The sequence below is a fragment of the Colossoma macropomum genome, unplaced genomic scaffold (assembly GCF_904425465.1).
Source record: "Colossoma macropomum unplaced genomic scaffold, Colossoma_macropomum, whole genome shotgun sequence".
In the NCBI taxonomy this organism is placed as follows: Eukaryota; Metazoa; Chordata; class Actinopteri; order Characiformes; family Serrasalmidae; genus Colossoma; species Colossoma macropomum.
The window spans coordinates 3,103,694-3,130,608 of NW_023494787.1; the positions used below are offsets into that span (position 1 = coordinate 3,103,694).

At 41.2% G+C, this 26,915-nt stretch overlaps 1 protein-coding gene across 2 annotated transcripts in view; it reads left to right on the forward strand.

Annotated features, from left to right (window-relative positions):
- Nucleotides 1-31: 31 nt before the first annotated feature.
- The window catches only part of zgc:158376 (uncharacterized protein LOC100101643 homolog), a 33,686-nt gene continuing 6,802 nt past the window's right edge, over nucleotides 32-26,915 (forward strand). The window contains exons 1-7 of one of the 2 annotated variants that reach the window (XM_036565868.1): nucleotides 32-921; nucleotides 18,557-18,742; nucleotides 20,833-20,976; nucleotides 22,364-22,450; nucleotides 24,185-24,361; nucleotides 24,567-24,599; nucleotides 25,372-26,088. In XM_036565868.1, the coding sequence (XP_036421761.1) occupies nucleotides 18,572-18,742; nucleotides 20,833-20,976; nucleotides 22,364-22,450; nucleotides 24,185-24,361; nucleotides 24,567-24,599; nucleotides 25,372-26,088 (1,329 nt within the window). In that variant the 5' untranslated portion in view covers nucleotides 32-921; nucleotides 18,557-18,571. The remainder of the gene's footprint in view (nucleotides 922-18,556; nucleotides 18,743-20,832; nucleotides 20,977-22,363; nucleotides 22,451-24,184; nucleotides 24,362-24,566; nucleotides 24,600-25,371; nucleotides 26,089-26,915) is intronic. The other variant, XM_036565869.1, reaches the window with a different exon arrangement.

The following is a 26,915-nucleotide window of genomic DNA, read 5'->3' on the forward strand; positions in this document are numbered from 1 at the left end:
GTGACGAAAGGGCGAAAGTAGGAGGGGCGAGCGTGTTTTTTTACCTCCATATTTTATTTACTATTTATTTATTTCATTTTTAAGGCAGAAATGGAGGACGATGTGTCATCGAGACGCCACAGACGAATTTATAACGTTGCGCGAAATTAAATATAAAAAAAATAGAAAAATTGAACAGAAATGGAAACAGAGCAGATTTGACAACACAATAGGGGGAAAATGAGGAGAACAATAGCCACGTTCAGCCGCCTGCTCGGCTTTCTTTCGTTTTGATCGTTCCTTGGTGGATTAATATTATTATTTCTTTTTTTGTTTATTTTTGGCGTCGTTGCAAAAAAGGGGGGCATCTGAGCCTCTCAAGGGGCATTAAATGCAGATGCGCTGTGAAAATCTTGGGCAGTGAGTGAGAGCACGTTGGTTGGGACTGGATAAGGAGAGAGGGAGAGGGGGGAGAGAGACCTACAGAGAGAGTGGGAGAGAGAGAGAGAGAGCGAGTCATAGAAAACACTGAATGGCAACGAACCCCACACATACAGATAATTCATGTAATCCATCCATTCAGCAGCAGCTATAACTCTCTATTTATCTGCTTTAAATCTCCCCTACCAAAGGAGGAGGAAGAGGAGAAGGAGGAGGAGGAAGAAGAGGAGGAGGAGGAGGTTTGATGGCAAGTTTTCTTGATGCTGGTCGTTTTTTGAAGATGCACATGTAAAGGCTGCCAAAGCAGAAGAACAGAAGAGTGGAAGCAGGGGGAGAGAAAAAAGGGGGAAAATCGGCACAGGCAGGAGGAGAAGAGAAACGAGGAAGCCGAGAAGAAAAAAACGAAAAGGAAAGAGAGAATCTCATCTTGTTCCTGCCTTTCAACCACAATAACATTATTTCTAATGCGAGGCCAGGGAGTATGCGACCCGGCGCTAACAGGTGAGTACCGGCAGCCCCCTAAAAAGGGAGCGGGTTTTGGGTTTCGTGTCGCCCGCTGGCTGCAGCACTTCCTCGGACTGTGAAACGTCCAGCCGCCGCGCTCAGCTCCGGCAGCATTGTTTATAACGGCTGCGCTAAGCTAAGCTAAGCGGCGTTAGTGGCCGCTCTGCGACCGTAAACACAAACAAACCGCTGTTTGACGAGCTTGTGCTTAAACATTTATTTTAAATTAAAAAAAGGTTTACATTATTTGAATTATGTTTATTATTGTTACTATTATTATTAGTATTATTATTATTATTAACAGCTGATGATAAGTGGAAGGCTAAGCTAAGACGAGGCTTCCTATTCGTCAGCCTCTTATTCGAATTTCCCCGTTCCACCTTAAGTGGTGCGGCAGTTACATTCAGGCGCCTCGGGCTGAGCCCGAGGCGCCTGAATGTAACTGCCGCACCACTTAAGGTGGAACGGGGAAATTCGAACAAGAAGCTGACTTCAGCTTCGTGAAGCTATGCTAAGCTAGGCTAGGCTATGCTAGGCTGCTGTGTTGGTTTGTTAGCCAGCTTGCTGCCTGTTTTCCACAAGTTAATCTTAACCGTGTAGATATTGAAGGCGTTTTGGTGTTAAATGTGGATATCGATTATTTTAAAGTAGCTACGAGTCGTGAGAACATTTTAAATCTAAAAAACAGAAATGGAAGCTGCTTAGCTTAGCTGCGCAGCATTGTGATAGCATTGTGCTAGGCTAACGCTAGCTGGATCTAGGAATATCTATCTATTTAGATATATATTTTAATTTCGTTAGGTAATCAGTCAGCTGGCTAACAGTACGTTAAACTTATGCTTTAATGAAAACTAACCTCTGAGCTAACATGATTTTGGGGGGGGAAGATGATGTGAAGTTATATCTGCAGTTGACAGTCATTAACATCCCACGTCTTTTGCTAGGTAACTTCATTAAATGAGGTTTTCTATGAGATTAAAACAGTAATGTGGGCTTTTGCTGTGCCATAGATAATGAGAATGATTGTGATGATAATGTAAAGCCAAGCCACTCAGACTGAAAGAGAAAGGTTTTTGATCTTTGTTTTAAACAGTCTGCCTTCATTTTCTAACAAAACCCACTCAGCCACATGTGTTCTGCTGAATTTGGCCTGAGATCCCAGGCAGGTTTTTGATTTAGGAAGACTACTAAATAACATCTGGAGGCACTTGTTGACAACACAACTCTCGTTTCATATTTGCAGCTCTCTTGGGAAGGACGAGATGAGGCCGTGACGTGAAAATATTTATTTTTCAACTTGTAGTCATTTGTTTATGTATATATGTCTTTTGTCGCTTTGGTCACTGTCGAATTCTGTTAGCAGTGTAGTTGGGGGGGGACGCATATGGCTCGAAATGTTTCTGTTCTGCTTCCTCATTTTGTTTCCGGCTCTTAATTTGGTGCATTTCTTTTGAACTTATGACACAGAGGTACATATATAACGTTATATATATGTATATAGTCTGTTCCATCCTGTGCATGTATACGTCAGGTTTGGAGTGCCACTTGTTGGTTACATCATGCATCCGTTTATCAGTGAGCGTCATGGCTTTGCATTAGAGGCCTTACTTAACAATATAAAGGAGTTAACAAAGTCAGTCAATGAAATAAGTGTTAGATGTTTGTATATTTCTGGCCAACATAACAGAAAACGGTTTGTTCCATTCCCTGCTGACCTTGGACAGGTGCATGTTAGAGTATTTTGTGGTTATCACTGGACCGTTTTGCTCTAAATTAAAAAAACATGTAGGCTAACTTTTACCAAAACGTTACTGCGTCTGTCGGAAATATCCATTTGGAGTTGGAAAGGAAAAAAACCTGGATGCTTCACTTTCAGCTCCATGACTCAGCTTTTTCACATTTCTCACTGATGTGTGTGAGATTTTATTTATTTATTCATATATTTCTATTTTTGACCCCTCATATTTTCAGATACATTTTGACAGAACCTTCCAGGCTGTTCTGGACCTCTGTAGCCAGGATGCGTCACTCGTTCAGGTGCACCCGAACCGTGACGTTGTGGGGATTAAAGGGCCCATATCATGGAAAACTGAATTTTCTGCGTTTTTTGGGGGGATTTGGGAGTTTTATATTATTTCAGAATATACCATTAACTCCTAATTCCCCATTTGGAAACATAAGCCACAAAAATGGCCCGTTTTCAGGTGTGTTGTTTTTGTGATGTCACAAAAATCCAACGGAATTGTGAGCCAATGTACGTATCTGCTGATGCCATTAATAGACAGTAGAAACTGGGACTAAATCGACCAGCATCAGCATTACAGAGAAAAATAACATTTTTAAAAATAATAATAATATTTTAGTGCAGTAACTCTAAACGTTCAGCTCTTCTGGGGTTCAGTAAGTCATATACGTCACATATCGGCCTGAAATATCAGCCATATATAAACATCTGACCGATGCTGATTGTTTATTTTAAAGCAGTCATCTGCAGGTACTGATATGCATCTCTAATTTGCGTCTATTCACAGCAGCCTAACCCCACCCACTCACACTGAAGCTATAAGCAGTGTTTCGGCCTGGAGGCACAGCCAATCAGAACAGAGCTCTTCTACATAAATCAGTCTTAAAGGCACAGTAACAAAAACGGCCTTTTTAATTCTAAGGGATAAATAGAGGTTGGAAAATAATTATGTAGAAATTAATTATGACTGTTTTTGGTAAATAAAGCAACACAAATCTTACGTTTACCTCAGAGAGAGTAATAAATACAGGGAAGACATTAGCGTCCTGGAATTACTTGGTTAGCAGGCTATGCTAGCTGTATTAGAGTTACGTATGAACTTACAGAAACTGGTTTATTCGGCAGCACCGGCGCCTGATAGGCAGCTTTTGAGAGTCTTTAAACAGGTAGTTTCATAACTTATTAAAGTGACAGCGGCGATTAGAAAAGAATACCTTCTAATGTTGATGTCCGAGCGTCCGTAAGAGTTCCTGGACGGATATCCAGTCAACCGCAACACACAGAAGGGATAAATAGGGCTTTATTAGCGTACAGCTGTGGGTTAACTCTGTATATATTTTGTAGCGGTGGGCTGCCGCCGCAGAATTACTGCTGCCGCTGCTTCAGAATTTTAGACGTGTTGCTTTTGTGATGTCACAAAAATCTAATCTGGGAATTTTGGGCTGGTGCAGAAATCTGATATTTTTTAAATGTAAATATCTGCAGATGCCGAAACAAAAACATCTATAAAATGTATAATTTGAAATGAAGGATACAGGAAGTGGAGACGTTGGGGCGACACCCAACCCCGTCTTCCTATGTCTGTGCACCCGACGAGAGGGAGAGAGACATAAGAACGACAGAGAGAGAGAGAGAGAGAGAGAGGTAAAAGTAGCTAACGTGAAGCTAAGTTAGATATGTTTTGCAGTTTAAAGGAACATCTGCAATGTAACGTTATTCTCTAACGATGTTCATGGCTAATTGTTGATATTATTATTATTATTATTATTATTATTATACTGTAAAGAAATGGTACTTAAATAAACATCAATAAAATAATTGCCAACGATGTTTATATTGTGAAGTCTACATTTGAAATTAAACATTTGAAATTAATTAAAAGTAATAAAACAATTTTAATTACTTTCATCAAAGTGATGTAACTCGTTATGTTTGATTACTTTTAATTCTGTGCTGCGGTGGGCCTGAAAAACATCCTACAGGAAACACTGTACGTTTTACATGATGTTGATGTCACAAGTAGACATCGGGAAGGAAAATAAAGTGCAAGAAAAATGAAAAATGATATGAGCCCTTTAAAGCACTCGTGTTTTATGATAGCAAAGTACATAAACGTAGCATTATAGGTCAAATCAGCTTTACGTCACAACATCGTCACAGAAAGCTCTTTAAGGCTGTGTTTGTACTTGTAGTTGGCTTATTTTGGTCTAGATCAAAGCAGGAAATGATACATTGTTGCATTTTAGTTCTTAGCGTTCACACTGACCTATTTATCTTAGAACCAAAAGATGTAAACAGAAGTCGTGCGAGTGAAACCGATGGAGCAGATTATGACGTACAGTAGCTGTGATGACCTCCGCCGAACCGTCTCGATCGCGCTGCTCTTTGTTCTGAGCTCGCAGGTTTTATTTACGCCTTGTTTTATCTGTCTTGTGATTTTAGAGCAGTAAGCCGTGAGACTCCCTGCGTTACCGTGGTTACGACGCAGAGCAGGTGAGATCCCTGTAACGGCCTCGAGTGGCTCGCTGCTCTGACAGAACGGAGAAACCTCGGCGCGTTAATGCAGCATGTCATGTATGTATGCAGTCGAATGTGTATATGGAGTGTTTTACAGTGACTTCATATGTCGTTATAAAGCCCAAACGATCTGTTCTGTAATTACCGACCAATCAGAGCTGATCAGGAGGTGATAAAACACACACACGTGTCAAAACAGCATCAGAGATCGAACCAAGACCCAGAGAGGAGCCGCCGGTTTGTTCTGTCTTTGGTCTGTATTGCGTTCACACTTCAAACGAACCGCACAGGAGCTGGTTTTGAAGTGAACCGAGGCAAACCTGCTCTGGGGGTCTCGGCCCACTTATTTGGTGCAGTGGCGTTCGGATGACTGTGCTCACACTCGCTCTAACAAACCACATTTGTTTTAATCAAACTAAGACTGAACAGACCCCAAGGCCCAATCTCATGTCTTCTTTTTACCCCTACCCCTTGTTTTCGAGTGTCGCCCCTTGGAGTTACAAGGGGTAGTGGTTGAAGTCTTCCCTCTGAAATGGGACCCTCAAATAAAAAGAGCATCACTTCATTAACAGCTACCAGCGCTGCTCTGTAGGCGACCCTGCCAGTCTGCAGTGACAGCAGAGGAGGGTAAAGTTCAGCTCCTCACTGCTGGGCTTTAGTTACATTTGGGGCATCATATGATCTTCAAAGAGGGGGGCAATTATTTATTATCACCCACCCCTAATTCTTCAGTGATATGAAGCTGAAGTCAGATATTCTCCCGTTCCACCTTAAACGGGGCAGCAGTTGCATTCTGGCACTTCAGGCGTCAGAACTGCTGGACAATTTAAGGTGGAACGGGAAAGTTAGCTAGCTAGCTACCGAGACATCAGCACTGCTAGCAAATTGTATGCTTGTTATGAAGAAAACGACCATAATACATTGAAACGACATTAAACTAGGATAATACAGTGATTATCGTAATCTTTTAACAGAGAAAATTCTCACATTTGTGGGTTTCTTTGGTCTCTTGTTCAGCCATCTTGCCAGTTTTTCTCTATAACACACTGTATGGAGTCTCTGAAAAACCTCCGTTTGGAGGGTCATGTAGCCCTAACACTTCACCCTACCCCTAGGCGTAAACGCGCAAAACGAAGGCTAAGGGCTGAGTGGGTTGGGCCCGAGACTGATCTAACTTCACGATTTTGCATAGTTTGCATAGTTTTGTCGTTTAATAAAGAAGAATTGACTTCTTAAGAGTGCTATTTTTAATATTTTGTCAAGATAAACAATCAACGCATCAACAAACTGTCCTGCTTTACATTCTGGTGCCCTTATTGGTGATGTAATAGTCCTATAACATCTTCATCTTCACCTGGAAGAGTAAAGAATTCGCTAAATTGTTAAGTTCAGCCGTGAGTGTTACAAACACAAAGGGTTCTCAGTGGGGTTAATGCTGGTTACAGCAGCTCTACCAGCTTTAGAAAACTGGAAAACGTGAAAAATGTTAGTAAAACCTTTAACAAACTTGAGTGTTTCTCCACTGCATGAACCAAAAACAAGAACCAACATGAACCAACTGAACTTTCTAGTTCTGCCTCATTTCCCACCTGCTCGAGAGGCAGCTGGAACCAGTATAATAACCACAATTAATGAATTTGTGTCACTCAGAAGTGACTAAATTGGCTGATTAGCTGCCTTAAATACCAGTTAACTCACCTTAGTGGCTGATATGTAACAGTGCGATGTTCTGCACCCAGTGTTTGATTGATGTGCAAAATCAATTTTTCTGTCGTGTCAAAATGTAAGCTAAAACATTTGCTCTGTGGCTGCTAGCATAAATGCTAATAAAGTTAGGTGATTTCGCCTTATGTTGAACTCTTAACAGAGCAATAATTCTAAAAATAACGCCGACGCGTCAACAAACCGTCCTAGTTTTCATTCTGGTGCACTTATTTGTGATGTAATAGTGCTAAAACAACTTCGTCTTCGTCTGGAAGAGTAAAGAATTCGCTAAATTGTCGTTATCGTCAGCCGTGAGTGTTAAACACCGTCCTCAGTGGGGTTAATACTGGTTACAGCAGCTCTACCAGCTTTAGAAAGCTGGAAAATGTGGAAAACGTCAGTAAAATCCATTACAAGCTTGGATACTTTTGACATTACAGCCTCAAACGCAACAGGACTTCAACAGGACCATCGTTCCCAGTGTTTTCTCTGTTATGTTTGAATTCAGTGTAAATTGTGTCGGAAATTAAGCTGACCGGATGTACGTTATCCACCTGGAAGGTACAGCCGGCCTTTATGTTTACAAATATTCTGATTTCATCCCTACAGCAGAGGCTGGAGTCGCTCAAACGCCAACGTTCTTTTTTGTAATGATCTGAATTTTGAGTTTAAGTGTATTTTGGTACAAAACAAATCAGCGTCTGTGTTTACAGGCAAAGATTTTCTCCAATCTAATTAAATACATTCCGATTACAGATTAAGACTGAGGTGTTTATTCTCACTCTACTCAACAGTCTGATGAAAATCTCCGTTTACATGCTCACTACAAGGAATCCGATCCAAAATGATGCGCATGCGTAGAGAACCGCTTAGTGTAGACGTTACCATGACAACCAGCATCACATGAGTCCAGTCAGAGTGAGATGAGCAGCAGTGAGCAGCGCTTGTGTTTTCAATCACTTTAAAATGATGTCAGACTCAGGAAAACGTCCTTCACATGTCCTTATTAAAGAAGGCCGAGAGGAAGACGTCGTGTTCTGAGACACACAAGCTGGACGTCCGTCCCACCGCCGTCTTTTAAAGATCAGAGTATAAACTTCGTCTCCTCTGCAGACCAGTTTCTGCTCCGCCATGTTGAACGGTATAAACTCTCACTATGACGCGACGAACATGATCAGAACGTACTTAAACTTTCCGATAGGGAATGTAATCAGATACAGGCGTTTACACAGATATTATTCATCTATTTAACGGATTATTTACAGGATTACCCACCTCGATCAGTCAGATAGAAACTGTATTCCGAATGGCCTAAATCAGACTAGATTATTCCGATTGAGGTGTTTACATGGACGCATTCTATTCCGGCTGCTAAAAACTTGGCTAGTTTGGCTGTACATGAGCGCAGACGTGTGGAAAACGGATCCGGTCAGCGGTAGAAGCAGCTCATTTTAATTAGCAGTGAATACAAACTGAACGACTGCTGCTGTTTAAACAACAAAACCTTGACCTCACAGTCCAGTTAAAGGAAATGGTTCTACATAGAACCATGAACACTCAAAGAACCCTTTTATTGTTACAAGCCTGACATCATAACACTTGGAGAGCCCTTTGTGGTGCTACATAGAACCATCTAAAGCACATTCTTCATTAATCTGAAGAACACTTTCATGGTGCAAAGAACCCTTTAATCGTGCAAAGGGTTCTTTGAGGGTTCATGGTTCTATATATAATCATTTTCTTTACTGAAGAACCCCTGAAGAACCTTCTTTAGGTGTGTAGAGGTGCATTGTCTGAGTATTTAGGTGTTTTATTACAAGATCACTGAAAATGTTCTGTTTTCTCCAGTTTGGTTGAATGTCTCCCGAATCCGTTTCAGGATTGTTGTATCAGTGCGGCGCTGTTCTGGTTGTGACGTAACGCTGATTTGTCCTGTTGTTCTAGCAGGTTTATACAGTTGCACTGTTAGGTTTATAATGACCGTGACTGCAGCCCTATTGGAGCTGGATCAGTTTTACCAGGAGGTCCGGTAGTGTGATTTGTAATTTGTGTGTGATTTGACTGGCCGATTTGTATGAGATGAAGCGCCTGTGTAATTTCGCCAAATTGCCCCAAATAGCCTGGATCATTGAGTGGATGTTTATGTCAGCGTTATGCGACAGGGGCCACACTTCTCAACAATAACAACGTTAAACGTGGCTAAATGGCAAATATGGTGCCAAAAAAAAAACACAACACTTGGAGCTGGGCGATATGGCCAAAAATGTTATCACGATAAAAAAAAATTCCTATCGGTCGATATCAATACATATCGCAGTACAGGTCCGATCATCATTTCTTTCAAGTTTGAAGGCTGATTTTTTTTTTTTGCTCCTCGGTGGTTAAATGCTGTTTTAAACTATCCTTTATGGTCAGAACACGACAAACACTCAACAGACAGTGGAACATCTCACAAATCTGTCATGGGAGAGTGGGAGAAAGTTTCTGGTGGGCTGTTTTTACCAGCCGGAAAAGCACGGCCACAATTTTTGTAATATTCATAATTTAACCTCTTATTCTCCAGGGTATATTTTGGTTTATCGCTCTGAATTTACATGACCATCGTAAGGCAGATTATTCAGTAACTGTATGAAATAAATGTAAATTTTTATTTATTTTTTTTTTTGTAAAAGTTCCCCTCAAATGAACAGAACATGTTTTATGATCACACATATTTCTATATGCTTACAATTTACTGCTGAAAGACAAAAATCTTAGACGCTCTTTGTATTTTTTTATAAAAATCTTTTTTACAGAGCAGATCACTGAAGAGACGCCATCTGTTTATAGTTTATAGCCCAGATATGGGTCGACTTTCAGTAAACAAAAAAATTGTGAGTTCAGCTTCTTTTATTATAAGGGTTTAAAATTACATCCCCTGTCTATCTGACTGGAAAGAAGACAGTTACAGCTTTCATGACCCCCACCTTTAGAATGTAGCTTATGAAATATGAAAGTTATGAAGAATATGACGAAGATTATTGACATTATTTTTAGCTGTCTGGTGACGAGTGCTAGGCTATCTGTTTAGAAGTGCTAAACTGTTTAGTTTCTCAACAACGTCAGATTAATACAAACAGCAAACACTAGCTGGCTCAGTACGTCAGTGATGGATCACACCGCCTGACCAGTATCACAGTGTTCAAACACCGCCTATCAGACGTCTGGGTTTCTCTGTTCTGTTGTAGTGTTTGAGGGATGAACCCCAGTATATCTGATGCTCACTGTGTAAAAGCTTTAACTGCAGTGTGAATCTCACACCAGACAGACGGAGTCCTCCTTTTAGCTACGTTTAACTGAAAGCTGTGCTTTTGTGTCTTGTCTGATCTACAGTATCATCAATTCTCCGTGCTGTGTGAGTAACGGAGCTGCTTCAAGTTAGCCAGCTGCTAAAAACAGCTAGCCTGGGAAGATAGCGCTCTCCCGCTCTCCACTGCCTCACAGCTTCCTCAGTTTACTATCGTTTAAATCAGGGCTGTAATTTACATGAACCACTTTTTTCACTTTTCTTTCTTGGGAATGCATTAATACTAAAATATGACTGAGCGCTATAACAGGGCTGTAGTTGAGAGGAGCAGACGTAAGGCTGTTAGGATGTACAGAAAGAGGTGAGTTCACTGTAGGACAGTACAGTTACACCACTGACCTCGTCACTCACACTCGGTCACAGGAGAACTGATCGCTGGTCACTCCACTCAAACAGGGAATGTATAACTCCATATTTCAGACACTGCTAAAGTGTATTTGGCGACTCATTTCACTGCTTAAACGCACCGTGGTGCATAAACATATCATACGGGGGGGAATGTTGTGGATATCAGTAGTCTTGAACTTAAGGATTAAGGAATTGCAGCAAATCAAGCTCTGTTTTGGCTCTTAGTCTTCAGATCACACAAAATAAAACAAAAACGGTGGTGTGTGGATTTGAGCAGCACTGCTGTTACTGAAGGAGCTCAGAGTTCAGACAATTATAGACGGCAATTCATGGATTACAAACCATAAACACAGCAGAGTCGTACTGGATCTCAACAGTAATCGCGTAAGACTCCGTATTGTTGGATCAGTCATGTCTGCCTAATGTCTGATCAGTTTAATGAGATCAGCATCTCTGTATCCGATCAATGTAGTGCTGCACATCACAGCCATGTTTGCATGAAGCCTGATAATCCATTAATAATCCGACTAATAGCTCAATCGGAATGGAACACGTCCATGAAACTGTATTCCGAATGGCCTCAGTCGGACGAAACTATTCCTGATCGAGGTGGGTAATCCTGTAAATAATCCGTTAAATAGAATAATATCCGTGTAAACGCCTGTATCTGATTACATTCCCTATCAAAGTTTAAGTCCGTTCTGATCATGTTCGTCACGTCATAGTGAAAGTTTATACCGCTCAACATGGCGGAGCAGAAACTGGTCTGCAGAGGAGACGAAGTTTAAAAGCTTTAAACTTTAAAAGACTTAAAAAATAGTCAGCAGGGTGGACGGCCATGAAGCTCTCAATAACGAGCTGATCAGACGAGTATATGAGCAGATCGGTGTATTACAGAGCTAAAACCTTCCTCGTTGTCATGGCAACGTCTCATCTAAGTGGTTCTCAACGCATGCACGTAATTTTGGATCTGATTACTTCTAGCGTGCGTGTGAACACCTGCCTTAGTCTGTAATCGGAAGAGCTGAACGATTCTTGGAAAATTTTCTAATTGCGATTTTTCTGACTAACATTGCGACTGTGATTTAACTTGCGATTACTTTCTGTAAATTAAGCTTCAGGCTTTTTTTTGCAGAGAAGACCAGAATATCCACTTTTTGTGGCTTGAGGCTTAACCCCTGAATATAGTGTGCTTGACAGCCAGTTAAGGCCTCAGCGCACACTTGCAAAACGGGATTCTCGACGGCTGTGCGAAGCCGAAAGCCCCTTCATGAGCTTACAAGCTGGTATACTTTCTGCGGTTTCGTGTTGCCTGTTGCGGTTGCTTCACATGACGCTATGACATTTTATACATTTCATGACTGCTGGTTCTTTCACAGTTCTAACTATGGTGACGTTTGAGTTCAGAATGCCACCACCATTTAAGGTGGAACGGGAAATTCAAACAAGAAGCTGGTGAATAGAAAGCCACCTTCAGCCTCGTCCTCCTGTGAACCTACATATAAGATAACCTATATGTTTTGGTGCTGAGTACTAGTCAGTACTACCTAATAACAGACTTTAGGACATTTAGGAGATTTCATTGTTTATTTAACAAATGCGCGTTTCACAGTGAAATATTAGTGTCTGCCGAAGCTGAAGCTCCTCAAATTTGTCCGTCTTTGTTTTTAATGGCATGCCTCCTTTTTACTGACCAATCACAGGGCCTGTCGCGTAGCGTCTTCGTCCGAGGAGTTCGCCCAGCTGCCATGTGCACGACACGGCGAACGAAGCCTCCATGTGACGTCTGTGGTTGTTAGTTTTCTACGCAATTATGTTGTTCGCTGAAGCAAGAAGTCTGCTGAGGTCTTAAGTCGTGATTGTGATGTCACAACACATGGAGGTTTGGCTGCCTCTGATTGGTTATTAGGTTATATTTCCGCTCTTAAAGCGTGAGACAGCGTTTGTGATAATGTAGGCTATAACTTAAACAACTGCAGCTTCAATTTAAAAATTGCACTTTTTTAAATTGCGATTTTGATATAAAGACGATTAATCTTTCCGCAGCCGGTGTTGATCATCAGTCTGACGCTGATTGGGGTGATAAACTGAAGAGGCTCTCAGGACTGAGTGTAAATTTGACTAACTGCAGATTAGAGTGAAGTTGGCAGCGTGACAGATGCTGCAGTCCAGTGAAATTTGTCCCAGTGTCAGCAAAAAAAGTGTTTATTGCTGTTATTCAGAGAGATTTGTTAGGACTCCTCTGAACCACGCTGACCTCTGGCAAGGGCAATCGAAGTGATATTTTTCCATATATTATTCATATATTCATATTATTCTTATGTATTTGTGTTTTTATGAATAATTTAGTGATGCCTTTTAGCCTTCCTCAGCTAACCGACTGAAAATGAAGAATAATTAGTGTTAGTATTATTATTTAAAGCCCTATTTTTTACAAATTTATTGCATTTTCTTGTGGTTTACTTAAGCGATTGTGCGGTTTTACTACCCAATTCGTTTTTTTTTTTCAAGTTTATTATTATTATATATTATTTTATGACCTCTCTGTATCCCTTCAAGTCAAACTAGGCTATTTTTATTACTGTATCTTTACGACTCATATGTAAATGAGCTGTGTTCTAATTGGCTGACCTGTATTGTGCCTCATACAAGCTAAAACACTCCTTACATCTTCACTGTGAGTGGGTGGAGCTAAACTGCCATAGGTTGAATTGATGTAAATAAGTTGGACGTTTATGACGTCACAAAAGCAGTAAATTCAAAACAGGCTTACTTTCCCCTTTATGGTCTGTACAGACTGGAGAGTGAACAGCACGACACATTAGTAATAAAGCATTAATATCTATTGCGGTTTTCCAAGCTGTGGGCCCTTACAGCTTTATACCGGTCATCTTTTGAAGGTCAAACTGTGAGGAGCAGAATAATAAACCCTTCAATAGATACATAAACATCAATACTAGCAGTATTAAGTGATAACAAACCTCGCCGTGGCAGTTTTCAACTATGCATGAATCAACACGAATGTTTGCCTCCTTGTAGACAAACCACACTTGTTCGTCTAGTTTTGTGAATGTGTGTGTGTGTGTGTGTGTGTGTGTGTGTGTGTGTGTTGTTCTTTAAGGCCAGGTGAGGTTCAGAGCCTCGCCCAAAACGGTTCAGAGGAAGCTGCTGTGGCAGAAACATGGCCGTCCTGCCTCTGTTAAAGGAAGTACGAGCACGGCTCAGTGAGGCAGAGCGCTGCTGCAGAACGTGAGGTCATCTGTAAATACACGGGAAGTAAAAGTGCTGCTTTTCTCTGCAGTGAGAAACGGCACATCACTCTGCATTAGGAGCAATAAAAGAAGAAGAAATGAAGTCGTAGAGTGGAAAATCCCAAAATATCAGAGCTGGAAGAGCTTCTGTTGGGGGATGATTTTGGAATCCTCTCGGAATCATTAGATAATTGCGTTAAACGTTTATCAGCATCGCCTCATTATTTGATCTGCAGCTGTTTTGTTTGATCTTAGTTCGTTCTTGTTGGATGGTATGTTTTTGTTTTTTTGCTTAATTTACTTTATAAATAAAATTGGGATTCCTGCTCGTGTTAGGAATCCAAACTTCTGCAGCTTTTAATCATTTTTTGAACTCCACTTTTGTGAACAACTTTATTTTTTTATACTAAACAAAAAACAAGATGTACAATAGTAACACAGATACAAATGCCAATAAATGCGCCCCCCCCACCGCAATCTCCCTCCCTCCCTCCCTCCCACCCACCCCAATCTCCCTCCCACCCACCCCAATCTCCCTCCCACCCACACCAATCTCCCTCCCTCCCACCCCAATCTCCCTCCCTCCCTCCTTCCCACCCACCCCAATCTCCCTCCCTCCCACCCACCCCAATCTCCCTCCCTCCCACCCACCCCAATCTGTATGTGTGTATGTGTGTGTGTGTATATATATATATATATATATATATATATATATATATATATATATATATATATATATATATATATATATATATATATATATATATCACACACACACACACACATATATATAAAATTATAATTTATTTATTTATTTTTTCACTTTGATGTTCTGCTTCCTTATCCAAGTGGATTGTCTTATCTCAGAAGTGTCTCCTGGAGGCATTAAAGTAGAACTTGTCTTCGACTGTAAATGAAATAAATGAAAGGTGCTCTGGCTTTGGCGCAGTACTGTACAGTGTATATGAGAGTATAAATCGGTACCACTCCCTGGTTGATATCGTTTTTATTGTGGTTCTTTATCAGAGTTGGTTTTAGTAGCCAGTTGCAGGGAATTTGTCTTATGAGTCACGTTGGATGCTGGTGATTAATTTTTCTGTCTTTCCCGTCTGAAACTATTTGGGTCTGTAATGTGTTTTCGGGTCTGGTTGGTTGTATTTAGTTCTGAGTGGGTCCGTCATCATTCAGGGTTAAATTATATTGCAGGAAAAACACTGTTTGAGTTAATATCAGCTGTGAGTTAGTTCACCCTCAGCACTGTGTCTACACCTGTATTTAATGAGACGTGGCTGAAATGAGGCCAAACTGCAGATATAGGACACATCCCAATGCCGGCTGCAGTATATCAGGACCTCTGTAATCTCAGAGCTTTGTTGTACTGTCCCTCAGACGTCCAGCAGACGTTCACTGGTGGCCTCAGTGTTTTCAGTGGAGTGATAGGGAGTGTACTTAAGGACAATAATGTAAATTTAGGCGAACGATTGGCTTCTGTAGAGTTATTGTGATAAATGATATTGTTGTGATCCAAATTCAGAGCCTTAGTCTGTCTAGAGATGTAAACAGAGTCGTTCAGAGTGTGTTTGGTGTGAAACGCTCTGCTCTAGAGAAACTTACCGAGTCAGAACTGTTCACAGTGGTGCTGATAGGAACCAGACGTCCACCTCTAAAAGCTCCCTCACAGAAAGTTACTACATGAAATGGTTATGAATTCACTGCCTGATGACTGAGACACTGTTTTATGATAGTTTTGAGAAGATTTTGGCCTTAAACTCCATTCATGGTGGAGGGATACATCATATGCAGGGCGCTGTGAGGCAAAATAGTCCCCAAAGAAAACTTAATATTTCAGATTTTCCACTATTTTCCATCATCAACATTCCATATAAACCCAGAAGACTCGTGTAGGTTCACTGGTGGTTCTGGATAGTAAATAAAAAGTCTATATTTGTGTTGTAGTCATGGCGATCCCTGGTTCCTATCACCACCACGGTAAAGACATCTGAACCATTTCACACCAAACCACTCTGAATCTCTCTGTTTACATCTCAACGACGCATTTATGCAGGAAAGTTTGGAAAATCGGTGGAATTCTAGCCCCGTCACGATTATTACATTTGCCTGATCACAATTATTGGACTGACTGCAGAGTGTGATATGGACGTGTTTTCACCAGTTTGGTTGAGACGAAGATAAAAAACAGGAAACACAACAAACACAAGTTGTGGTTCTTGCCACAAACCACCGACGGATTGTGGTGGAGTTTATTTATTGCGATTATGATGTGCTGTTACAAACAATCTTATTAGAGACACAGACTGTGCTGCAGACATGAAGCACAGTTACAAGCACTTTTGACACAGATCTGACACCAGATACACCATACAGAAAAAAGGTTCTGTGCAGATGCGTTTTTTGTTTCACAAGGTAAAAACAGTGCAAATATACACCCAGAGGTACCATAAATGGCCAACTGTGTACCTTAAATGTGTTTTTTTCCAGGAGAAAGGTGCTCATTTCCATGACCTAATGATTTAAATCAGGATAATAAATAAAACGTCTGGGGACAGACAGGCTGTGTGGAGTCAATACAGCTTAAACTATAGTTCCAGTCGACTGTGGTACAATTATGTTTCCTAATGAAAGGAACTGAAGATGTATCCTTGAGGGGTCCACCCCACTGACCATTTAGTACCTTTGTTTTTCTTAGCGTGTATGATTCTGAACATCTGTAGACACTTGTGATTGAGCTTGACAGTGCCATATATTTTTACATCAGTTTGATCCAATGGGTCATTCTACATAAACGTCCACTTTTCTCTCCATAGGAGTCACTGGTGTTACTGATCCTCATTGGTGTTACACATAATAAAGGAAACACCAGAGACATTTTAATGAACAATGCATTTTACAAAATAACTGCTACAGAGCATCAAACCACATGTTGTCAGTCATGGAATATCCACTAAAATATGAAATTTAATCCATTTGTGTTCTATTTTTTCACAGTTACCTCAGAATAAAGTCGGTCACACCAGTGACTTCAGCTAAAAGCTTCATATGAAATCATGAGCTGAATGAGAAAATCTCTGATAACTGAAAGACTCAGTGGACTCACCATGAGCTTTTCTTCATAGATCCTCAGAACACAGGTAAAAGGAAGTCAAGTGATGTCATCAGTGTGATTTTAAATTCAAAATAAGAGATTTTTTTGTTATGTGGTAACACCAGTGACACGACTCCTGGGGACAACTTTCATTATATATTTTATAATATTTATTTGCCATTTGTTTTCTTTATGTCATTTAAATCATATAATCCATAGTCATGTATAGATTATTGCAGTTAAAATTGCAGAAAAACATGTTTTTTGCCTCAAAATATGCCCTCAGCCTTCACACATGACTGTGAGGACGAGCTCTTCTGTGGTGCTTGGAATTCAATATGATTGATTTTAAAAACCAATATTGCTAAATTGAGGCTCAAGAAGGTGTAATTGATAAAATAACGTATTGTTTTATTTTAAAATGTAAATAAATTGTAACCCTAACATGTTTTTGAAGTGTGAATCTGTAAACGCGAGGGACACAAAAATGGACGTTTCCGTATAATGACTCAGATATTGGCTACAAAGTAAAGATAGCTGTCAGCCGATTTAGCTGCTTTATGTTTGTAAAATGAACAAAAAGACAGTTAAATCATTATTTTCAATTATTTATATATGACAGTCTTCAGCTAAGATGAACTATATTCTGCACAGTCAGCCTGTAACACTGTTAACATTCAGCAGTTCTCAGTGTTCATTTGTTTGGAAACCAAAATAACACGTTGACCTTTCTTCTGGACGAGCTCGTCTACTTTACTCTCTACTGGAGAGCAGATCTCATGTTCCAGAGTTTATCTGATTCATTTGCATATTTCCCAGCATTCCTTACAATACTGAATATCTACATTACAATATTTACAAGTGGCATTCGGAGTATGTATGTAATCATTTAGTTGATATTCAGTTTGTGACGACTAGAATGGACAGTCTTGTCTACTGTTTACATATTTAAATTAACCGTAAATTAGAATGAGTGTACAAAACAAATGGTTAAATGAAGGCAAAGCCAGTTAGAAAATTGCTTGAAAGAATTATAATTTGCGTAATATGGGCTTTTTTATTATCATAATGTTCAACACTGTAAATTATCAACCCAAGGCTTATCAGAGTAGGACTGTAACATCATAACATTTAGTCTATTGACTATTATAACTGCTCCCCCTTATTCAGTTCCTCTTTATTTTTGTATTTTTGAACATTAAAGAGCGCTTTTTAAATGAAACAGAAGTCATATCGCCCCCTACACTTCCTGTAGTGTATTACAGTCTGTCAGAGTGACTGTGTGGATCATATGAACATTATAGAGGCTTTTTAAATGAAACCGTAGAAGCCATATCGCCCCCTACACTTCCTGTAGTGTATTGCAGTCTGTCAGAATGACTGTGTGGATCATATGAACATTACAGAGCGTTATATGAATGATGTCTGTAGCCAATAAAGGTGACCTGAAGAAGGCAGAATCATTAGACTAGTCAGTTAATCAAATTGTATTGCTATTATAGATTAATCGATTATTAAAATAATCACTAGCTGCAGCCTTGCTGTTCAGTTTGGCTGATTTGAAGCCCATAGACGAGAGTTCTTTCTTTCTGATGATCTACTGTGTCTGTCTGTTTCAGTTGAATGCAGAGGGGATGTCGGGCAGTAAGGCTCTGGGCGGGGCGAGGCGGCGGCGAACCCGCTGCCGACGCTGTCAAGCCTGCATGCGCACCGAGTGTGGAGAGTGCCACTTCTGCAAAGACATGAAGAAATTCGGGGGACCGGGACGCATGAAACAGTCCTGCCTGCTCCGACAGTGCACAGCGGTGAGCACACAAACACACACGCATGTGTATACACACAGTTTTATACCAGCACACACTCATATATACACTCACTGGCCATTTTATTGGAAACATCTACCTTGTACTTCCACTCTCTGGCCACTTTATTAGAAACCCCTACCTTGTGCTTCCACTCTCTGGCCACTTTATTAGAAACACGTACCTTGTGCTTCCATTCACTGGCCACTTTATTAGAAATACCTACCTTGTGCTCCCACTCACTGGCCATTTTATTAGAAACACCTACCTTGTACTTCCTCTCACTGGCCACTTTATTAGAAATGCCTACCTTGTGCTTCCACTCACTGGCCACTATATTAGAAACACCTACCTTGTGCTTCCACTCACTGGCCACTTTATTAGAAATACCTACCTTGTGCTCCCACTCACTGGCCACTTTATTAGAAACACCCACCTTGGGCTCCCACTCACTTGCCACTTTATTAGAAACACCTACCTTGTGCTTCCACTCACTGGCCACTTTAGTAGAAACGCCTTCCTTGTGCTCCCACTCACTGGCCACTTTATTAGAAACGCCTTCCTTGTGCTTCCACTCACTGGCCACTTTATTAGAAACGCCTTCCTTGTGCTTCCACTCACTGGCCACTTTATTAGAAACACCTACCTTGTACTTCCACTCACTGGCCAATTTATTAGAAACACGTACCTTGTGCTTCCACTCACTGGCCACTTTATTAGAAACGCCTTCCTTGTGCTTCCACTCACTGGCCACTTTATTAGAAACACCTACCTTGTGCTTCCACTCACTGGCCACTTTATTAGAAACACGTACCTTGTGCTTCCACTCACTGGCCACTTTATTAGAAACGCCTTCCTTGTGCTTCCACTCACTGGCCACTTTATTAGAAACACCTACCTTGTGCTTCCACTCACTGGCCACTTTATTAGGAACACGTACCTTGTGCTTCCACTCACTGGCCACTTTATTAGAAACGCCTTCCTTGTGCTTCCACTCACTGGCCACTATATTAGAAATGCCTACCTTGTGCTTCCACTCACTGGCCACTTTATTAGAAATACCTACCTTGTGCTCCCACTCACTGGCCACTTTATTAGAAACACCCACCTTGGGCTCCCACTCACTTGCCACTTTATTAGAAACACCTACCTTGTGCTTCCTCTCACTGGCCACTTTAGTAGAAACACCTTCCTTGTGCTTCCACTCACTGGTCACTTTAGTAGAAACACCTTCCTTGTGCTCCCACTCACTGGCCACTTTATTAGAAACACCTACCTTGTGCTTCCACTCACTGGCCACTTTATTAGAAGCAAACACATGGTAGGGGTTTCAAATAAAGTGTCCAGACACACGTAGATGAGTTTCTGTGGATGTTATGTTGGATAAAGTTAAACTTGTAATCCAGCAAAAGGTCAGAGTGATGCAGGTCAGTCTTTATTCATGTTACATTACTGATCCAGTGTGTTTTTAATCTACTGCAAGGTGTTTTGCTGTTGCAGTGCACAAGAATTGAGTTTGTACACAGTAAAGATGGGAGATTTATGTTCCAACTAATTTAATCACAAAAAAACCTAAATATCGTGATGCATATGGTGCATTGTGAAAACTTCTTGAAGTATCGTGGTATTACATTTTTGCCATATCGCCCGCCTCCAGGGTAAATTTAACCTAAAAATGCAGAGCCATGAACTGGCAGTCAAACACACTGTTCAGCATTCAAGCCTGAAGAAAATAGCTGTGCTAATCTTCTTGAAGGGAAAAAAGGCCTGGAGTTTAAATTACGGAAACCCATCGCATTTAAATCGCATTTGCTTTATTGGTCAGAAAAATTGCAGTTCGATGTTTTCTCCGAAACGTTTGGCCCTCACAGCTGGTCTTTTAGCACTGAGATTCCCAGTATGCTCAGAAAAGCTGTTGTGACATATTGTGACGTAATTCATCACGATAACGATAAATATGGCCACATTGCCGAGCTCTGCAGTGCAGTACTTCGTCCGTATCGTTCAGCACTCTTACTGTCCGCTGTTTCATCAGTTGCCTGTGATTACAGACACTAACTGTGTGTGTTTCCCTGCTGTGTGTTTGTGTGCAGCCCGTTCTTCCTCACACGGCGGTGTGTTTTGCATGTGGTGAGGCGGGTAAGGAGGACACGGTGGAGTCGGAGGAAGAGAAGTTCAGCCTCTCTCTGATGGAGTGCACCATCTGCAACGAGATCATACACCCCAGCTGCCTTAAGGTGGAGCTCTGTGTGTGTGTGTGTGTGTGTTTCTGTGTGTGTGTGTGTGTGTGTGTGTGTGTGTGTGTGTGTGTGTGTGTGTTAAGGCTGTCAAAATAAAATTTGACATCCAAATATTCATCACATCTATTGAACAAATCCTCTGGGATTCAGCCAAAACATGTCATGTTCAGCACAAGCGTGTGCTTACAGCTCAGATTGTAGTTGCATAAACATGTGTTTACAGATTTTAACTGTAAAGATATGTTCACTGTTCAGATTATAACTGCATGAACATGTTTCTTTAGATTATAACTGCATAAATGTGCGTTTACTGTTCAGATTATAACTGGAAAAACACGTTTACTGTTTAGATTATAACCAAATTTGTTTACTGTACAGATTATAACTGAACTGTGTTTACTGTTCAGATTATACTACATAAGTGTGTGTTTACAGTTCAGATTATAACTGCATAGATTTGTTTACTGTACAGATTATAACTGAACGTGTCAACGGTACAGATTTTAACTGTAAACATTTTCTGTACAGATTATAACTAAACGTGCATTTACTGAACAGATTATAACTCTGTAAACATGCATGTATTATTAGATTATGACTATAAAAGTGTTGACTGAACAGATAATTCTGAAAACGTGTGTTTAATCGATTATTAATATAAACATGTTTATTGAACAGATTATAACTAAGTGTGCATTTACTGTTTAGATATAGCTGTAAATGTGTGTTTACTGTTGGATTATAACTGTAAACATGTTTACTGAACAGATTATAATTCTGTAAACGTCCGTTTACTGTTAGATTATATCGGTAAACGTGTTGACTGAACAGATTATAATTCTGAAAATGTGTTTGTTCGATTATAAATATAAACGTGTTTACTGAACAGATTATAAACAGATTATCGGTGTGCGTTTACTGTTTAGATATTACTGTAAATGTGCGCTTACTGCTCAGATTATAAATACATTTGTAACCATGATTACTGTACAGAATATACCTACATAAAAATGTGTTTAAAATCTGAAAATTAGCAGTGGGTTTTTATTCTGCTGAGTGTCAGTAAAACTATCATTAGTTAGTTTGATAGTTTTATAACTATTTTATAATTGTGCGTTATGTTTATACATTTGCATTGAATTGGCAGATCAGTCTACATCTATTCTCAGTTATAGACTCGATTTTAGTTTAGTCTTTCACTGGATCAGCCCAGACTGGGAAAACTTGTCTGGTCAAAATCTGTTGTTTATTTTCAGATTGATGTGCTCTCTGTTCATCAACTGGTGTCCAGATGTGGGTTCTCTTTGTAAACAGTCCAAACTGAATGTTGTGGGAGAATCATTGTTTGTTTGTTTACATGTTTATTGTTTATTCTCTCCCACAGATGGGTAAGGCGGAGGGCATCATCAATGATGAAATCCCGAACTGCTGGGAATGTCCAAAGTGCCATAAGGAAGGCAAGACCAGCAAGGTGAGACACACAGCCTCCACCTGGAGACACTGAGATTGTACTGATATTGTTCATTGTAGACCTCCCCCTGACTGTGATTGGTCCGCCTCTTTGTTCTGAGACCTCCCCCTGACTGTGATTGGCCTGCCTCTTTGTTCTAAGACCTCCCTTTGACTGTGATTGGTCTGCCTCTGTGTTCTGAGACCTCCCTTTGACTGTGATTGGCCTGCCTCTTTGTTCTGAGACCTCCCCCTGACTGTGATTGGCCTGCCTCTTTGTTCTGAGACCTCCCTTTGACTGTGATTGGTCTGCCTCTGTGTTCTGAGACCTCCCCCTGACTGTGATTGGTCTGCCGCTGTGTTCTGAGACCTCCCCCTGACTGTGATTAGTCCTAATCACTGCCTTGTTTGTTCTGAGACCTCCCCCTGGCTGTGATTGGCCTGCCTCTTTGTTCTGAGACCTCCCTTTGACTGTGATTGGTCTGCCTCTGTGTTCTGAGACCTCCCCCTGACTGTGATTGGTCTGCCTCTGTGTTCTGAGACCTCCCCCTGACTGTGATTAGTCCTAATCACTGCCTTGTTTGTTCTGAGACCTCCCCCTGGCTGTGATTGGTCTGCCTCTTTGTTCTGAGACCTCCCCCTGACTGTGATTGGTCTGCCTCTTTGTTCTGAGACCTCCCCCTGACTGTGATTGGTCTGCCTCTTTGTTCTGAGACCTCCCCCTGACTGTGATTGGCCTGCCTCTTTGTTCTGAGACCTCCCCCTGACTGTGATCGGTCTGTCTCCTTTGTTCTGAGACCTCCCCCTGACTGTGATTGGTCCGTCTCCTTTGTTCTGAGACCTCCCCCTGACTGTGATTGGTCTGCCTCTTTGTTCTGAGACCTCCCCCTGACTATGATTGGTCCTGATCCCTGACATGTTTATTTTAAGACCTCCCCCTGATTGTGATTGGCCCTAATCACTGCCTTGTTTGTTCTGCGACTGTGATTGGTCTGCCCCTTTGTTCCGAGACCTCTCCCTGACTGTGATTGGTCTTGATCATTGCCTTGTTTGTTCTGAGACCTCCCCCTGACTGTGATTGGTCTGCCTCTTTGTTCTGAGACCTCCCCTTTACTGTGATCGATCCTGATCACTGCCTGTTTGTTCTGAGACCTCCCCCTGACTGTGATTGGTCCTAATTGCCAGCTTGTTTGTTCTGAGACCTCCCCCTGACTGTGATTTGGCCTTAATTATGGCCTTATTGTAGTTCAGTTGATTAATTGTACAGCCTTAGTCATGACGTTTAACTCATTTACATTACCTGTTAAAATATTATTAAATGCCCATGTTTGTTTACAGTAACTTATTATATTAAATTGAAAGTTACTGATCTTAGCATTTTTCTTTTAACTGAAGGAGCGCCTGGTCAAAGCTCGACGTTAGGAATAAATAATTTTTGTTACAATTTTAAGTTTGAGTTCTTAGTTGAAGTTGTTAAACAGGTTATTGAAGAAATACTTTGTTCACACATGACTTCCAATAAATAGAAACTAGTAGCCATCAGTGAGCATTATGTCATTTGGCTATTTACTTTTCCTTTGTATGGTCACTCTTCTGCATGTGTAACATATCAAACCCTCTGTGTTCTATTTTTGGTTACATTCCTCTTTGATGCAGGTGGAAGTATTTAAGACCAACAATCAAATAGATTTGATTTCATAAGCTTTTGTGTCTTTTTGTATCGTTTCTAAATCCACGCTGTCGTTTTCTTTTTCAGGATAGTGATGGTTTGGGAAAGAGACGGCTGGATAACGGCGAGGTCGGCCGCTGGAAGATAACGGACGATCCGCCGCCCAGCAAAAAGAAACCGCCTTCTCTCGACGAGGCCCGACAGGACGGACACAAACGCAAGAAGGAGAAGGAGATGGCCCAGGAAAGCGGCCCTAAGAAGAAGGTTAGCGAATCACAGAGCACTACTGCTTTTCAGGATTGTTTACCGAGTGCTCTCCACCGGCACAGCTTTGCTGGATACGAGGGTCACTGTGTGTTCTGTAGCTGTAACAGTGAATTTCCAGGTTCTGCCATGTGGTTTAGATTATAAATAGGAACTGGTGGCTCCTCAGTGAAATCGTTTGTTTTTGCTGTCTTTGTCTCAACAGATGAAAGGTGCTCGGGAAAAGCATCTGAAAAAGGTACGAGTACTTCATTTAAGCAGGAGGAAGAATTATGGTGGTTGGCTAATTACATTGGTTTTAACCTCTTAAACTCCAAATAATTCATAGTAGATACTGAATCATTCATAGTAGGTACTGAATCATTCATAGTAGGTACTGAATAATTAATAGATAATGAAGAATTCAGAATAGATGATAAATTATGAGTAGTCAAAACTAAATAATTCATAGTAGGTGCTGAATAAATCATAGTTTTCACTGAATAATTGTAGCAGATCCTAAATAATTTGTAGTTGCTACTGAATAGTTTATTGCAGATACTGAATAAGTAATAGTAACTACTGAATAATTCACGACAGATACTGTATATTTAGTAATAATGACTGAACAATTCTTAGTGCATGCTGAATAATTCATAGAAGGTGGTGAATTATTTGTAGTCAAAATTGACTAATGCCTAGTCAGCACTGAATAATTTGTAGTTGTATATGAATAATTCATAGCTGAGGCTGAATAATGTTATTGTAGATACTGAGTAATTCAAATTATATACAGACTCATGAATAGAAGATACTGAATAATTGATAGTGACTGATGAATAATTTATAATAGATAATGAATAATTCGTAGCAGGTGATCAGTAATTTATTGTAGATACTGAATAATTCATGTCAGATGCTGAATAATTCCTAGTATGTAATGAGTAATTTGTAGTAGATACTGAAGAAGAACCTTAAAATGTAAAATTGGGTTATAAGCTTGCAGTTTAAGAACACTTTCTTTGTCCCAGAAGCAGAAGCCCAACTCATCTGATTCTGCGGAGACCAACGGTCCGAACCCATCTGCTGGAGGTCAGGGGTCAGGTCCTGTAACCGCTCAACCTCCGTCTTCAGCCTCCAGCCAGGACCAGCGCTCGCACCACCGCGAGAAATTGGAGCGGTTTAAGCGGATGTGCCAAATGCTGGAGCGTGCTCGGGACTCATCGTCGTCTTCATCCTCCAGCTCGGAATCGGACTCTGAGTCGGATTCTGATTCAGCCTCTCCGGCCAACGCCTCGGACCCTTCGTCTCCAGCCACGGCGTACAGGGAACGGGAGCGGGAACGGGAGAGGAATCGTCGGCTGGCCGAGCTCGGCTTCAGTGCCAGCGAGGACTCTGAGGGGGAGGGGGCGGGGCCCGAACAGGAACGGGATGCTGGGGAAGACCCTCAGCAGCGGCGTAGAGGTGATAGTGCCCCCCGCGGGCGAAAGGCAGCTATGGCAACAGAGCTGGAGGACGAGGACGGGGACAGAAACAGAAAGCCTACAACTCTGCCTCCACCTTCCCCACTGTCCTCCACCCAGCAGCAACCTCCAGCCGGCCACGGCCAGCCGCCGGGCTCCGAGGGACTGACCAAAAGGAGTAACGGTCAGGAAACGCGGAATGGCCGGACAAGAGCCGGCGGGCGAGAGACGCAGGAGAAAGAGAATGCCAACAGCAGTGCAGTCACCAACCACCGACACAATACGGTACAATTGCAGTATATTCTCAACTGATTGAATTTTATTGCAAGATGTGCACTTTATTGGTTTTTTATAATAGATCTTATTGCACATTTTATGAAAAATGTTAAATTTATCTTTTTAATATAAACGATCTGGCCAGGCAGAATAGATGAAATTAGTCTTTTTGGCTGGCTAGCTCGACCCATTCAGCCCAGGGCACGTAGCCCCACCCATTCAGCCTAGGGCTGGCTAGCCCCACCCATTCAGCCTAGGGCAGCATAGCCCCACCCATTCAGCCTAGGGCAGCGTAGCCCCACCCATTCAGCCCTGGGCAGCGTAGCCCCACCCATTCCTGTTAAACTGATGTTTGGTCCTGCTCCTGCAGTGTGTATCAGAGTTAATGGAGTGGAAGTTGTCAAAACGATTAAATGTTGTACTGTTCCTGGCTGTCAGGAAGCAAATGGATCACTTTCCAAGCAATCCACACCCCAGAAAGGAGTTTACCCCCACCCCCACCCCCACAGTCCCAACTTAACAGTTTGATAAACATTGCAACTCTGAAACGACTGATTTTAGAACGAGACACAATACAAGGGAGCCAGTCAGAGCAGACCTCATTTACATATATAAGTCTTAAGGCACAGTAACAAAAACAGGCTGGTTAATTCTGGGGGATAAAGAGAGGTTGAAAAATGACAATGTAAAAACAGAACAGAATATAAAGGATAACCAGAGTTTTCAACCAAAAAAAGACAGAAGTAGAGATGCAAGGTTTTTGTGCATCGGCGATGATATTAAATTAATTTTGTGACCATCCCGACCAATCACAGATGTTTCTCGGTGAGAGTTTT